The following is a 16,088-nucleotide window of genomic DNA, read 5'->3' as shown; positions in this document are numbered from 1 at the left end:
TCCTCTTTTTTATTGTGCAGCCGTTTGTGAATTCTAGATGCAATGAATACTTTATTTGTGTGTGGTTGAATTCTGGGCCCAAGTTTTCCTATTCTTTGTGACGTGTCTTGCACTGTTTGTACATTCTGGAGTCTGGGCGCAACAATTAGTTTAGTGGAATTCTGGGCCGAAGTTTAGGTTGTAGATGAGGATTAATTTGCTCCCGCAAATAATAGCCCATTCCCGAAATAAAGCCCAGATGATAGGCATCAATTCTGTTAGCTAGACATTGGACGGTAAGTTAACTGTGTGTATGAGGTAAAATAAATATATATATACACACACGACTTAAGGGATTAAAGGAAAAAAAAAAAAGAAAATTCAATCAATTCTGAGCGGGTATATACATTGGACAGTGAGTTTGAGTGTGGGTTGTCGTAATATAAGGGATTAAAAGAAAGAATTCATGAAATAGACTTCCACTCCCACATCAGACATCACATACGGTATTAAAATTTAAAAGGATATCTACAAAGTTGATTTGGTGACAGAGAAAGAACAATATTTAATTGCTCAAAAGGAGGAGGAAAAGAAGTAGCCGGATTTCCTCCGGATAAAATAATCCATATCCTATTGCCTTTTTCCTCAATCCTTCTTTTCCTCCGGGGCCCAAAATTCGTCTGTACTCGGTGCCATTCGGCCATCTTGTACTAGTAGCGGCACTGTTTAACGCACCGGACGTCTGCATCACAGATACCCTTCGATTGATACACCAGCGATCCAGATAAACTCTGCTCGCTCCCCTGTATTCATTCGGCTTTGGAAGACCAGAGGAGAGGAGAGAGCAGAAGGAAATGGGCAAGGGTGGTATGAGTGCTCCAGAGAACCAAGATGGTGGGGAAGAGAATATGGCAGCTTGGCTTGTGGGTCTTAACACCCTCAGGATTCAGCCTTTCAAGCTCCCTCCTCTTGGTATTATCAAATCCAATCCAATCCCTATTATTCATTTTACTTCCGCTGTATCTACTACTTATTTTTTCATTTCAAGATTCTTTACTCCTGAATACATCAGCTCAGCTCCATTCTGCTATTGCTGAAACTCTCTGTTATCTGTCGATTCCTGTATTAATTATGTCTGATTTTCCAAGGACCCCATGATGTTAGAGTCCGGATGAAAGCTGTTGGTATCTGTGGAAGCGATGTTCATTTTCTCAAGGTGAAGCTTTCTCTTTAGCTTTCTTCTTGGTGGGTATGAATCAGCACGGTCTTGCCTGCAGACCTTTCTATATGATATAGGATGATGGAGGTCTATATTCTCTAACTGCTTGATCTTGTATGTCATTTCACTGATCAATCAGCCATTCGCCGCTGAAAGACAAAACGAAACCAAGAAATAAGACCAACTGATGGGGCAGTAATTTGCTGCTTTACGGTTCGAAAGAAACAAGACTAAAATGTTCTTGTCATCGTTCATTTTGGAAGAATCTTTCCTACGCTGAAAGAAAGCGTATACACAATCAGCATTGAATTGAATGAATGATAACTATGTAAAATTTGAATTTTAAAATTCAACTTTTTTGCACGTGTGTCATGGACTCAACGGTGAGAACTAATACACTATCAATATATATAAAATTCTTTACTCTATTGTTTGTTCTTACTTTTAGGAACTCTTTTGTTATCAGCGTGTGACTCGTGTAGAATTATCAGACTTTGCAGCTAGCTCATTTTGTTGTTAAAGAGCCGATGGTTATTGGGCACGAGTGTGCTGGGGTCATTGAAGAAATTGGTGGTGAAGTTAAGACTCTTGTGCCTGGTGATCGCGTGGCACTGGAGCCTGGAATCAGTTGTTGGCGATGTGATCATTGCAGAGGAGGCCGATATAATATGTGCCCAGAGATGAAGTTTTTTGCTACTCCGCCTGTTCATGGTTCTCTTGCGAATCAGGTTTGTATTTGTTCGATCTTGCTTCTTAACTTTGGACATCATTTGTTGTTGTTTGATTTAGGGGCATGTACAATCACAATTTATAGCTTGTGCATTGAATTTGTGGAATTGGTGCTGGTTTTGACTGAGATCATACGAGGGGCAAAAAATAAATTTTCAGGAACAAGGCCTCTTCTTAGCTCGTCTGATTGCCATTTTGATAAACGCTGGTGATGCCTTTGGATGTATTAATTTGACAAGATTGATTCTTGGTTGTCTGCTGCAGCCGTAAAAGGCGATATTGAAAGTTTGTTTTCTCCTACAACAGGTCGTGCATCCCGCAAATTTGTGCTTCAAATTACCTGATAACGTGAGCTTGGAGGAAGGAGCCATGTGCGAGCCCTTGAGCGTTGGCGTTTACGCTTGCCGCCGCGCCGGAGTTGGTCCCGGGACGCGTGTGTTGGTGATGGGAGCTGGTCCCATAGGGCTTGTTGCAATGCTTGCCGCCCGTGCTTTTGGGGCCTCGAGGGTTGTGATAGTGGATGTTGATGACTACCGTTTGTCGGTTGCCAAACAGCTTGGTGCGGATGAAACTGTCAAAGTTTCTACCAACATGCAGGATGTGTCGGTGGAAGTGGAGCAGATTCGGAAGGCTATGGGGGCTGAGATTGATGTGAGTCTCGATTGTGCAGGGTTCAATAAAACCATGTCTACAGCCCTTGGTGCCACCCGTGCAGGCGGCAAAGTCGGTCTCGTTGGTTTGGGTCACAAGGAGATGACTCTTCCTCTATCCCCTGCTGCTGCGAGGTAAACTTGTCTTCGGACTCTTTTCATTCATTAATTATTTACTAGACTGTTAATTAACCAAAATTTTGGTTCCCAGGGAGGTCGACATTATTGGAATATTTCGGTACACGAACACGTGGCCCTTGTGTCTTGAGTTTATAAGCAGCGGCAAGATTGACGTGAAGCCCTTGATAACCCACAGGTTTGGCTTCTCGGAGCAAGAGGTCAAAGAAGCCTTTGAAACCAGCGCTCACGGTGGCACTGCTATTAAGGTTATGTTTAACCTCTGATGGGGAGAGGTGATGAAGTGGTACTTACTACTTGCTGCTTTTAAATAAATAAAAAAAAGGGTAATGTAAATTATGTAATGTAAATAGAGAAAATGCAAGGAAGATGTTGTACGCATAAATAAATGTGGAAAAAGCAGTGGTATTTAGTAGTATTAGTGTGTATTGGTGTTGCATGAATGAATGAAACTTGTTGATGTGTTAAAATGTCCCTTTGGAACTGAATCTTTCAATTTGTCATTTACATTTTGTACCTTTTCTTTTAATTTTAGGGTGGTGGTGGGAGAGGTAGCAGGCCTTTGTGGGTGGGAAGGGAAATGGTGGCGGCGGCGGCGGCCGGTAGGTGGAGATTAGAGAAAGAAAGAGATGATGTAATTTAAGCATTTAGCAAAGTAGCTGAGGACCGTATGTCTTGGAAAGGAAAGGTAATGAAAACAATGAGGAAAGGTGGGTTCTGGGGGGTTAGGGGTTGGTTTATTAGTTCCTGTGAGACCTCAAGAGATACCGGCTTTTGGGGTTTTCACGGGAGTTAGGATTAGTAAAAAAATGCCGAAGGCCTTTGGACTTGGATATGAGGAAAGGTGGGACTCAATTTGTGGCCCAATATCCATAATTCATGACCCAGCCCAAACACGTCATCCATTCCAGGAGCCTGAGACCGAAAGTGCAACAAGACAATCGTGGCTGCTGAAAGACTGAGAGATGCCGAACGAAAGTTGAAACAAAACTAATAAGTCTACTAAATAAATAACAAGAGCTAGCAGTGGATTGAAGGTCAATTTCCACGGGGGCATGGCCCATCCTTCGAAGTCTAGCTGGCATTCCATTCCAAGCCCTAGTGCTTCAGTCCACCGCTACCGTCTTTCCACAATGTCCATTTTCGATTTCTTTCAGATGCCATGTCGGTCACAGCGCTCCTCTGATAATTGAGATATCCGCCCGCCGTCACGTCTGTCAGTGGCTCGAAAGCCTAGCAGCTCAGCTGCTCGGCCGACGTCGTTTGAGTAGTCTGTTTCGGCTCAGTCACCAACAACAACTAGGGAATTTTACAGTTAGTATGTCGTTATCTTTCCTGTGCCCTAGGCCTGATACAACTGGGGGGCTGCGCAACACCTTCCCCACGCGCCTTCATGTGAGACCTTTTGCCTCTGTTGCATCCCAGCCAGAAATTGAAATTGTTGGCGTTAAGCAAATCCAGCAGAAGAAGAAATTAGAAAAGGCAGTGCTGGTGGATTCCCTCCTCAGAAGTTACGGCTTCAGTGACGCCCAAATCTCCAAACTTCAAACCTTGCGTCCCCGGGCGCTAACTCTCAATCCTCAGGAAATCCTCTTGCCGAAATTCGAGTTCCTGCGTTCCATAGGCGTCTCCGCTGCTGATCTTCCCAAGATTATATCTCTTAACCCTGCCATACTCGAAATCAGCCTCCAGGGAAGGCTCGTTCCTTGCTACAATTTCTTCAAGAGTTTGAACTTGACGGACCAGCACATTGTTACAATGTTGAAGAACTACTGGAAAATTTTCCACGGTGACGAACGGAAAGTACTTGGACCTAAGATAGAGGTGCTCAAGGGTCTCGGGGTGCCTCACCCCGCTATCTCGCTCTTGTTGGTCCACTATCCCAGCGTGGTCCATCTCAGCTTCAACACCTTCCGAAGATGTGTGGACGAAGCAATCCAGATGGGGTTCGATCCATCCGTCGGCCACTTCGTTCAAGCAGTCAAAGCGCTGTCTCGGTTTGCTAAAAAGCAAGACATTGAGCATGTGATGGATGTTTACCGGAGGTGGGGTGTTTCCGACGATGAGATTTTGTTAGTCTTCCGGTCACAACCGCTGTGTATGGACTGCTCCGAGCAGAAAATCATGAGGACCATGGATTTCCTTGTCAACCAGATGAAATGGCAGCCCGACGCTGTTGTCCGGTGGCCCACCGTCCTCCGGTACAGCTTGGAGAAGCGGATCATGCCCAGGTGTCGAGTCATTAAAGCTCTGATCGCCAACAGTTTGGTTGAGGAGAATATTAGCTTTGGTTCTTTCATAAGCATTTCTGAGCGGCTTTTCTTGGATCGGTACGTGGACAATTGGTTGAAAGTTTTACCCAGATTAATGGGTATTTATCGAGGAGAGGAATCAGGAATCCCTCATCAATTTGACCTCAAACGACTCGGGGATTGAATCTCATCACATCATTTTTCTTTTTTCTTTTTCTTTTTCTTTTGGGTCCTATGAAGGGCCCTTTGCAAAGTCCACTAGGCCCCCGGGGGGAACCGCAATACACCCAGTCGTGTATCATTAGCTAGTACTGTGGCTTCTTCGCCAATGAAGAGCAGACGAACAATGAGGCAAACGGTGTCGTGTATATTCTGTTCTAGCGTACAACCCATGATTTTCTTTTACAGAGTACTGCTCCCTCCGTCCCAAGTTCCGTTTTCCTTTTTCGTCCCGTTTTTCATAGTTCCGTTTTTCTTTTTCGTCCGTCCCAAATTGTAGTTCACTTTCCAATTGAAAAATATAATTATCTTTTAATTTCTTTAAAATATTCTTATTCAATTTATGTTGTTATTAGTATAAATTATCTTATTTAATATAGATTGTTAACCAATTCCGATTAATACATTTAGATTTTTCAAAATACATTGATTTATGAAAAACCAGCTTTGTTATTGTTTCAAGCCAAAATGCGAAACAATGTAAAATGAGGATTGATTCTTTCTTGATCATCAATTCAAGTTCTCATAAACCATCAATTCAAATTTTCATGAATAATTAATATAAAATTGTACTCTATTTAATGTAAGGGTATTTTAGAAAAATAGTAATCTAAATTTATTATTCCAACAAAATTAACTACTTTTTCTTAAATTGTGTGAAAAAAAAGAGTTAAAACTATCAAAATGGAACGAAGAGAGTATTTTTTTGTAGAATGATGGATGTATGCCGCTGGTATTTATGAACATTTTTTCAGTCTAAAATAAATAACATGCATGTACTATTGTATAACATGCAAAATACAACAACTATGAATCTACCTATTATATAAGAAGAAAGTGGAGTTATTATAGCAACTCCAATGATTGCCAAGTAGATCCCTCTCATTTTGACACGTGGCCCATTCCTTTTCTTTTCTTCATTTTGCTTTGTTTTTTCTTTTGTTCACTTTATTTCCTTTCTCCTTTTTGATTAAAGATAATTAAACAAATCCTCATGTACACTGCAGGTTTGTTATTTAGTTTCCACTTTGTACTCCGTCTTTTTCCTCTATCATCCTAATTAATCATTTATTCTATTTTTTCTCTATTGGATTAGTTGATGCATTTTCTTTCATTTTTGTCCATAATTAACTAAATGAATGATTTCATTATCGGAGATCAAGAATGGGTTTGATATTTCCTTTCTTCCATAGTCCAATAATTATGATTCATGATCTTCTACTTTTAATGCCTCTTTTTGGTATATACTATTTGATATTTTTTTTGTCATTTTTTGCGTCTTGATCAGCAACCTTTGCTTATTGCTTTTCTCACATATTTCTTCTTCATCTGACTTTCTTTTCTGCCCAAAAGAGGTATGTGATGCTGTGAATATTTTTCCCTAAATCTAAAGAAACATTTTTTTTAGTTTTTTATATTTTATTTATTCTGAAACTACTTTTTGATCTTTTTATTTTTTGAAAAGGCTGACAATAAGACGGGTGGTGATTACATGAAGAATTTTTAGGCTAACAATGAAAGAATTGTAACTACTTTTCCCTCAAAAAATAAATAACACCATTATGCAGATTCATTCTAATTCTAATTTTTTATTTATTAAAAATGTTATTTGATAATAGGGTGATAGTACTACAGTAGAGGAGAAAAAAATCTAATAAATGAAAATCCAAGGTAAACGATGATCAGGAAGAAAAAAATGATGCCTATTAAATTAAAAATTAACTAGAATCTCTTAATTTATGTATAGGTAATTATATTTTAATTTATATAAAGTTTATTAATTGTGAAAAGTACTTACAAACTGGATAAGGTGGATGACGGGTAAAATAATTGTTGGGGCAAGCAATTTAGAATGTGAAGATAATATTTTATATCTCTTCATTCAACATTTTGAATGACTAGCTTGTATCCATAATAGGTAGTTTATTTTCATGGTTTTAATTTTAGCAAATGATAGCTTGGACATAAAAGAAGTGCAAAATTAGATTTCAGAATCTTTTACTTAAACTGGTTCTATATAACTTTGTACTCCTATCCCTTTTTATTGCCCATAATGATAGATAATGTAATTAGAGTTTGAGATGATTGTTAGGCATAGAACTGGACATATCCTTACTATTTGGCTAAAGAAGTTAATAATATTTTGTCGATTTGACTAGCTAAAACAATTGCAGTTTTCAATGGAATGCATTTGGTGGTGGAAGTTAGTATTGAGGCTTTTAGTTTAGAGTGTCACTCTACAAAATATTATTAGAAAATTCTATTTTGATTAAGAAGACATATTTGCAATCAAACAAATTGTTGGATTTGAATTTGCATATGTAGATTTACAAATATGGCAATTCATGTTTTTATTTAAATTTGCTATACATATTCTATAACTATTTGGTTAGATAATGTTTTCATCTATTTGTAATGCTATTAAACATGATTTAAATGGATAGATTAACTCACTATTTCTCTCAAAAAAAGAAAGAAAAATATGCAAGTTTGTATTTTTCTTTTATTGATGTTGAAGATAGTGACAGGTTTTGTGGCTTTCTATATTTTTTCTAATTATTAAAATGTTAGAAACATTATGACTACTCTTTATTTAATTACAACTAAAACTATGCTGCTATTAAACCGATAATGCACTCATAATGGATTTGCTTTCTTTTCTTTTTTGGTATCGTTACGTACACATAATATTGGTTAAAAATTCTTTTTCCAAATCACAATAAATTGGGGTTAACTTTATATATGAAATTTCTTTTCACAGCAAATTTTAATTATTTTTATACTTAATTATTTTCCTATATTTTTATTCATTATGTACTAAAACATTTGTTACTATATATTTAACTAATGTTCTAGAGGGCCCTGGCTGTGCGTTGCACAGCCGAGGTACCTCTAGTGGGTGTAAGAAGCTGAAAATGGCGTGTGAATTTACACATCTCTTTCATTGCCATTGGTCCTTAAAATTCTTTTGGATTAGTCTAATAGCCATCCCACAGGCTACACCAACCATCTCAACTTGATGAGGAACAGAAATCTACATTCAAGACATCATCATGCAATAAAATTAGTTAGTTTGGTTAGTAGAAAGGAAGAATAACCTTCCTAAAGGATCTTTTTTTTTTTTTCTGGGTAACTTTGTGCCGGATGACAATAACTTTTTTTTTTTTTTTTTGGTTTAACAATAAAGATAAAGAAAATTATAGTACTACTAATAATAGTAGCATGAATTTACAATAATTAAAAATTCAATCCGCGACATTTAGATTGAAAAATGCAATATAAATTTTTTAGTAAAAAACTGCAATCCAAACCCCACCGGATTAAAGATTATATTAAAAAAAAATACTCACCCCTCCAAAGTCCAACTGTGGTGGTTACGGTTTCTTGGCTTGCTCAATTGCACTGCACTAGTGTTATCGTCTTCCTCTCAAGGCAAGCGTCGGGAGAGTAAAAACTGGGTGACTAGCAAAATATATTAGTGATATTTATTATTACTAGTCGGCTCTAGGGATTCGAGTAGTCCGGGGGACCATGACGGTGGAGAGGAGGAGGAAACCTTTGGTACTTTCTTCCACCAGAGCTCTCGTCGACTCCGTACTCAGCTGTTCCAGAATCCAAGAAAGGGATGATGGTAAAATTGGAACTCGAGACCCCCAGGACTCGCAGCCCAATCTGCAGCTAAAGGCAGGAATTCTACGAATATCTGACAATCCCACGGACAATTCGCAAGCTACAACTAAATTAGCCTCGCTCGATCGCTCTGCCTTGCTTGGCCTTTCAACGTCCACGCTCAAAAAATTATCCATTACTTCTGGCTCGCTGGTAGTATTTCACAACAACAACAGCTTTTTTTTTTTTTGTTTTTAATATATTTCTTGTTATCGTATTTTATTTTGCTACTACTGTAAATTTCATTTGCACTAATTTATGTATCCATAGTACTAAATTTTACTATTCTCGTTTCTCGTTAGTTCTTTGCAAATCTTCGACTACTTTTCATACTATTTATTCTCGAGTGAAGATTAATATCTTGTCCCTCCCCCGAAAAAAAAAGACATTCTTTATATACTTCTGTATACTCTTCAATTACAGGAATAGAAGTATCCCCTTTTCGCTGATGTGCAGGTGCGTGTACAGAATGCTGATAACAACTTTCACAGGATTGCTCAGATTGTGGCTTTAGATGCTCCTTTCCTTGACGAGAACTTACCCGACAATCAAGTGCTCAAATCTCACTCTCCTCAAACAATGCTGCTCTTTCCATCATGCGATTATCCTCAAAATCGTTGTATACAATTAGATCCAGATGTTGCCTATTTGTCGCCAATTCTGTTATTTAACCTTTATTTACACGTCTCGTGCTTGAAATGTATTGTTCACCAAGGAAAAGAAACTATATCATCTCTGTTTGAATGCCAACTGGATGGTGAAGGAAATTGTAAAGCCAATAATACCTCTGCTATTAGCCTGGCAATCAAACCTTCCACACATTCTCCACAGTATGCCTCACACCTAAGAGCTGCTTTTGTGAGAATACCAGAGTGTAATACCCTTGAATCTCTTAAAAGAAGTCGATATGTGGAAGATGAATGTCGCCAAGAATTGATTGATGTGGAGTTAAACAACTACTTTACTGTGGATAGATTTCTTTCCACGGGTGACCTCTTCAGCATCTCAATTAATTGGAATTGCAGATCAGCACTGTGCATTTGTTGCAGCCGACAGAAGAAAAAGGGAACTAACGACATGATATACTTCAAGGTTAACATTTTATTTTCCTTCTTTTGCATGGTTGTTTAGTCTTTGAGTACACCGTACCTATGCTTTTCGGGTGCAGGTTGTGGCTATGGAACCATCAGAGGCGCCTGTTCTTAGGGTGAACAGGACTCAAACTGCCCTTGTGCTGGGAGGAAATGTTGCTTCTGCAGTTCTCCCAGCTATGTTGATTCGTGGACTAAACGTTTCTATTCCTGTACAGCAAAATGTAGTGAAGATGTTGGCCTCAATACTTACACCACCTTTGTGCCCTTCAGCACTTTCATCAAAATTTAGAGTAGCAGTATTGCTGCATGGTTTACGTGGTTTGTTGTTATCTTTTAAACTTGTACATGCATTTTGAATACCTGAAAAAACTCTGGGAAGTAATTCCTTTTTTCTATGTTATCCCTGGATTTTATGGGCCTCTTTGGATATAAAGGACTTATGTGAAACAAAGTTTTTTTTAGTAGGAACTAGGAGGCCCTTATTTCTTCTTTCAACTGCTGATCATAATATTCCTGCAGGTTGTGGTAAAAGGACCGTAGTCAAATACGTTGCTCATCAATTGGGCTTGCATGTGGTAGAGTATAGTTGTCATAATTTAGTGGCATCTTCTGAAAGAAAGACATCTGCTGCTCTGGCTCAAGCCTTCAGTACAGCTAACAGGTACTTTGGTGGTCAGGATTTTGTAAGTTTGTGTGTAAAGAGGGCCACAAGACCCCCAGTAATTCCTGGAAAGCGTGTTTGGCCTGGTAAAGGGTTGTGTTAATTCTTTGGGGTGTATTATCTGGCTCATCAGTATGATTTGACAGTTTTGCTTCTTCATGCTTGGAAATATTCTCACAGATACTCGCCTATCGTTGTTCTACTTCGACACTTTGATATTTTCCAAGATCTGGCTCATGAGGCATCACCACATGAGCAACTTGGTGTCAACTCAGAAATTGCAGCTGTAATTAAAAAATTTACTGAACCAGTTATTGAGGATGAAGATGATCACTCTGGAGGGAGATTAGATTGTCATAGTGTAAGATGGTGTATTTTTGTCTGTTACTGTTATTTATGTTTTTTTCTATTAAACTCAAAAAACTCTTGCCTTTAAAATGTAGTTGGTCGATTATGGGCAGTGAACCAGTAAAACTTAGTTATCTCCTTCTCCTACCAATAAATTGCTGCCCTTGTTCCCTTGAAATGCTGTTCACAAACTGCCTTACACCCCAAACAGGCCATTTGAGGAGCCTTTATGCATATGGCTGGGAGAAAGCACCGTATATTTTGATTATGGGCACAAAAGGAGTTTCCTATACTAAATGATGTCACCTGGGAGGTGGTAACTATGCAAAGAATGGTCTTCTTTGTGGCATCCTTATCCTTAAACCTTGCTTCCGGTGGCTCTTTTATGACAAGAAACTTGGGCATAATCCAGCATCTTATTTATTAAAAGGTGAAAGAGTTCAAATTGATCCAATCTCTTCCTGATGCTCTACATACGGCTCCAAAAATTTCTGGAAATCTTGTACATTGCCTAGTTTACTATCAACAACAGTCCGGGTGAGGGTTTCATATGTAACTTAAATAGTACATTTACATTTTCCAGAAGATATGAGAATAAAAAACAAGGAATCTAGACATAAGTAATTCTTAAGTGAGTGAGAACTGTACTCCTACAATGTGCATTTCCAGAATGGTATTGGTCTGGAACCCTATATCAGGATTGAACCTTTTTTGCATGCGTTGGGATGTAGTGAAATGATAATAATTCTTTTTACTCCCTGGTTGTTCATGCATCTACAGACAGATTCTGAACAGATTTACAGACACCGCTTGTTGTTAGTTGCTACTGCTGACAGGACTGAAGGGCTGCCACCAACTATTAGGCGTTGTTTTAGTCATGAAATCAGTATGGGACCTTTGACAGAGGAACAAAGGATTCAAATGCTGTCTGGTTCCCTTCAACGTGTTGCTGAATTGCTACCAAATGTAAGTGAAAATTATCCCCCCCGCCACACCCTTTATGACATTGCGTCTGTGGAAGTGTTAGGTCTCCACAGATAAGGAAAACCAAATGAAAAATAAAAGAAACAAAACTGCGGGGATGTTGGAGCAAGTTGTTGTGTACATTTTGTTTGTCATGACTGTTGATGGATCAGATTTTTACAGAATTCTTTGGAGGATCTTGTGCAAGAGATAGTCGGACAGACATCAGGTTTTATGCCCAGGGATCTGCAAGCTTTAATTGCTGATGCGGCTGTCAATTTAGTCTATTCTCACCCACCTGAAAAAGCTCAGAAGAACTCTTTTGAGTCTGAGCAAGTTGAGGACTGCAAGTCAACCAGTGAAGCAACGAGGGATATGGGCAAAGAAGACTTGTTGAAAGCACTGGAACAATCCAAGAAAAGAAATGCATCAGCCCTTGGTACACCTAAGGTAATACTAAAGCTATTGACTCTAATAATGCTTTGACTTTGCTTCTGTATGGTACTTGTATTGAATTTTACTAGCAACATTTTATTGGACAACATATGCAGACTTTGACAGAGTTCTCTTTAAACAGATGTTCTTTTTTAAATACTTGAAAAGATGATATAACAAGAAGCAGGCAAGACTCCTTTTCCCTGTAGAAATATGGTTATATTAACGAGTCTGCATCTTTCTTTAGGTTCCTGATGTCAAATGGGAAGATGTTGGTGGGCTCGAGGATGTTAAGAAATCAATTCTGGATACTGTTCAGGTACGGCTCTTTGGCATTTTGCTTCTTCTATTAAGAAGAACATTGAGGAATTTGTTGACATTTTATTAAAAAAATAAAAAATAAACTCGCTATGCGATGTTCTATGGTGTCGCAGCATTGCATAATTAATAGACAAGACAATTCTTTGTTGACTGAAACAGATATATCTGCATTTGATTTTTTCTTTCGCCAAGCATATGCATATGTATAAAATCAAACAATTTAACAATGGAGAAAAACTTGGTACTTCAGAATATGAAGATAATTGAAGAGCTTTAGAATTGCTTTGTTAAAACTCTTTTTCTACTGTTTATTTTATTAATTTAAAAAGTTCAGTGCGTTCATTCTCTAAGCTTAGGAACTATTATATGTCATTGATCTTCTGAATCTCATCTTGCAGCTGCCTCTACTGCATAAGGACTTGTTTTCCTCTGGGTTGCGCAAACGATCAGGGGTTCTTCTTTATGGTCCTCCAGGGACAGGAAAAGTAAGTCCTTGATTTGTCATCTTCCAGAACAACAATCGAGTACCAGAACAATGTCTTTACTTTATTACAATTATCAGACTTTGCTGGCAAAAGCTGTTGCAACAGAATGCTCGTTGAATTTTCTCAGCGTGAAAGGGCCTGAATTAATTAACATGTACATAGGAGAGTCGGAGAAGAATGTCAGAGACATTTTTGAGAAGGTAATGAGTTTTTATTAGATTGTGGGAATCTGAGAGAGGGAAGGTTCTCTTTCTGTTTGGAGACTGTTTAAATTGCTTTTTGCCTTTGCAGGCTAGATCAGCTCGTCCATGTGTTATTTTCTTTGACGAACTTGATTCTCTTGCTCCAGCTAGAGGTGCTTCAGGAGATTCTGGAGGCGTTATGGACCGAGTTGTTTCTCAGGTAAAAAATGTTGAACTGTAAATTTGCCTGTTGTACTGCTTAGTCCAACATGCTTTCTGAATATGCCAAATCTCCACTGTCTTTAGATGCTTGCGGAGATTGATGGCCTAAATGACTCTTCTCAGGTTAGCTACACCATTTAGGGTACTGTTGGCTCTTTTTGGGACCTTTTCTCCATCTATCTCAAATTCCTGATGCTCTGTCTTTCTTTTCTTTTTGTTCTTTGTTTTTTCCTCGTAATTAGGAGTTGTTTATCATTGGAGCAAGCAATAGACCAGATCTAATCGACCCAGCACTTCTGAGGCCTGGACGGTTTGATAAGCTCCTTTATGTTGGTGTTAATTCTGAAACATCATACAGGGAGAGGTTATTACTCTCTTTTTTTAATACCATGTGCTTGTCATTGTTATTTCTATTGGAGCTTGACTACTGAGATTCTTTTTTACTTTATTTTATCAGGGTACTTAAAGCGCTCACGCGAAAATTCAAGTTGCATGAAGATGTATCACTTCAATCTATAGCCAAAAGATGCCCTCCGAACTTTACTGGTGCTGATATGTATGCCTTGTGTGCTGATGCTTGGTTTCATGCGGCAAAACAAAAGGTTGGTCGAGTAGGGCATCTTATAATGATCCTTCAAGTAGCATTATTCCTAAATGATGACCAGAACATTGCATCTACTGAACATCTCCCTTCTCCTCCCACTTTCCACTCCTCAAAGAATTGCAAAGTGCTGTCTCATTCTTCTGATTTATTGCTTAGAAAGAATGGTTATTGATGCTATTTGACGACTGTAGGTGTTAGTTGCTGGCGCAGATTCATCTAGCTTGAATGATCGGACAGACTCAGTTGTTGTCCAATATGTTGATTTCATCAAGGTATGAACTCTTAAGATCCATTTTGTAGGTTGTACAAGGAAATTTGAGCCCCCTTCTACACAATCGCTTGAAAAAGAAGAGAGTTAAATGAACTTTAGCTCATGCGGCATAAAGCATCAGTTACAGCTAACTGGAGTCGGGCTTTATCAAGTAGTTTTTGGTTTGCAATTACAGCATCTCTACAATTTCTATGCATTTCAGATAATAATTAATTGTAGGATTCTTTACTATTTTAAGAGATATATTCTTGGAGTCTAAGACGTGGTGTTCAATCTTAAAGGTTTTAGGAGAGCTGTCTCCTTCGCTTTCAATTGCTGAACTCAAGAAGTATGAATTGTTGCGAGATCAGTTTGAAGGGGCATCAAGATGACTGGTTTGCAGAGTGTGCGTGTAGGATTGACGTTGAATGGGACTTGACGGAGATTCGTATGTAGCATGTGTATATGTATCCTGTAGGCCTTCTATGTCTATTAATTTCTTCTGCAGGTGTAGGTATTTAGTCGTTCATGGTTGTAGCAGTATCAACGGAATATTTTGTTTGGAAAACATGTATTGATCTTCACATTCTGTTTTACAAGAGCAAGTGTATGTTAAGTCTCTATCCTTGTACTGTTATAGGAATTCACGAAAGAAAATACGCATCTCCAAATCAACCTTAAATTTTGGACTCATTGGATGCTGACGCACTGAGCATATTCTTCATCTTTACGTGGGGATATTCTCTGCTATCTTGTTTACTCGTAAATGAATGCTACTTCTTGGAAGCTTCTCATAATCCCCAAAAATATACGAGCAGTGCAGTAAGCATCTGAATTAAAGCACGTTCCAAGGTATAAGCCCAACTGAACATGTGTAATGTACTAGGTCCTTGGTTTTAGTTGTGTTCTGTTGCTTTTCGTCTTTCTGTGCTGGGCTTGGTGGGGGGGGGGGGGGGGAACGATTCTCATTGCAAATGTTGAGTTGTTGCGGGGGCTCGGAGTTATCACGGCCTGAAAGCTCTGTTCCTAAGTTCAAGAAAAGAAACCATGTTGATCAAACATGTCAAGAAACTATTATGTTGATCAAACATGTTAAAAATACACTTTTATCTTTCAAAGGCACTTCTTTAACAAAAATATCGCAACTCCAAATAGGGTTAAAGTTTCTGTCACTCGTTCTCTTCTCTACTTTTCTTCTAATGGATTGGTCTTAGTTGGGATATAAATTTAACAAAGGTAAAATACTTTTTTGTACACATAGCATAAAAGTATATCTGTTTCGTTGCAAATATTTTGTAGCTTAAAGTGAAAAATTGTTCATCAAATTAAGATGTGCAAGATCCAAGAGATGCTTATTTTTATTTATCTCCCTGCACTTGTGCATCCCGCTCTCCAAAAATACGCAAGATAGTAAGAGAGATGACTCGAACACGCGACCTCACAGGATCTAAAATAGCTATCCCGAGACCATCCGGTCCAATCCCACGAGGATAACAGGAGATGCTTATAATAATGTGGTGAATGTGGTTGATTAAAATTCTCTATACTTGCACAAAACCAGAGAGGGAGTGACAGTTGAATGCAACCGCTAAAACCACCGTGCTCAAAAAGTCCAGGTGTTACGCTACGCGAGAAGCTACGAAGTGTCAATACTTGGACGTATTTTAA

The 16,088-nt window shown here is 38.5% G+C and overlaps 3 protein-coding genes across 4 annotated transcripts; all 3 read left to right on the top strand.

Moving 5' to 3' along the window:
- Positions 1 to 604: 604 nt before the first annotated feature.
- Positions 605 to 3,189, top strand: LOC113762693 (sorbitol dehydrogenase-like). Its single transcript, XM_027306290.1, has 5 exons — positions 605 to 951; positions 1,128 to 1,195; positions 1,690 to 1,926; positions 2,234 to 2,712; positions 2,789 to 3,189. The coding sequence occupies exons 1-5, from the start codon at positions 834 to 836 to the stop codon at positions 2,979 to 2,981; spliced, it is 1,095 nt and encodes a 364-aa protein (XP_027162091.1). The 5' UTR covers positions 605 to 833; the 3' UTR covers positions 2,982 to 3,189.
- A 95-nt stretch (positions 3,190 to 3,284) lies between these two features.
- Positions 3,285 to 5,372, top strand: LOC113762612 (transcription termination factor MTERF2, chloroplastic-like). The gene is made up of 2 exons (XM_027306181.1): positions 3,285 to 3,425; positions 3,560 to 5,372. The coding sequence occupies exon 2, from the start codon at positions 4,036 to 4,038 to the stop codon at positions 5,149 to 5,151; it is 1,116 nt and encodes a 371-aa protein (XP_027161982.1). The 5' UTR covers positions 3,285 to 3,425; positions 3,560 to 4,035; the 3' UTR covers positions 5,152 to 5,372.
- A 3,173-nt stretch (positions 5,373 to 8,545) lies between these two features.
- On the top strand, positions 8,546 to 15,113 carry LOC113776200 (peroxisome biogenesis protein 6). 2 transcript variants are annotated; one of them, XM_027321311.1, is made up of 16 exons: positions 8,550 to 9,008; positions 9,312 to 9,947; positions 10,024 to 10,267; positions 10,469 to 10,610; positions 10,791 to 10,971; positions 11,739 to 11,924; positions 12,105 to 12,371; positions 12,604 to 12,675; positions 13,076 to 13,162; positions 13,240 to 13,362; positions 13,454 to 13,564; positions 13,651 to 13,689; positions 13,809 to 13,930; positions 14,024 to 14,168; positions 14,362 to 14,442; positions 14,723 to 15,113. In XM_027321311.1, the coding sequence occupies exons 1-16, from the start codon at positions 8,718 to 8,720 to the stop codon at positions 14,810 to 14,812; spliced, it is 2,817 nt and encodes a 938-aa protein (XP_027177112.1). In that variant the 5' UTR covers positions 8,550 to 8,717; the 3' UTR covers positions 14,813 to 15,113. The 2 variants fall into 2 exon arrangements, with proteins under 2 accessions (XP_027177119.1, XP_027177112.1); XM_027321318.1 differs by lacking the exons at positions 14,024 to 14,168; positions 14,362 to 14,442; positions 14,723 to 15,113 and having other exon boundaries at positions 8,546 to 9,008; positions 13,512 to 13,564; positions 13,809 to 13,900.
- The last annotated feature ends 975 nt before the right edge of the window (positions 15,114 to 16,088 follow it).

This window comes from Coffea eugenioides, chromosome 1, assembly GCF_003713205.1.
Source record: "Coffea eugenioides isolate CCC68of chromosome 1, Ceug_1.0, whole genome shotgun sequence".
NCBI lineage: Eukaryota > Viridiplantae > Streptophyta > Magnoliopsida > Gentianales > Rubiaceae > Coffea > Coffea eugenioides.
Note: the sequence above shows the minus strand (reverse complement) of the source record. Positions and strands in the feature narration are given on the sequence as shown.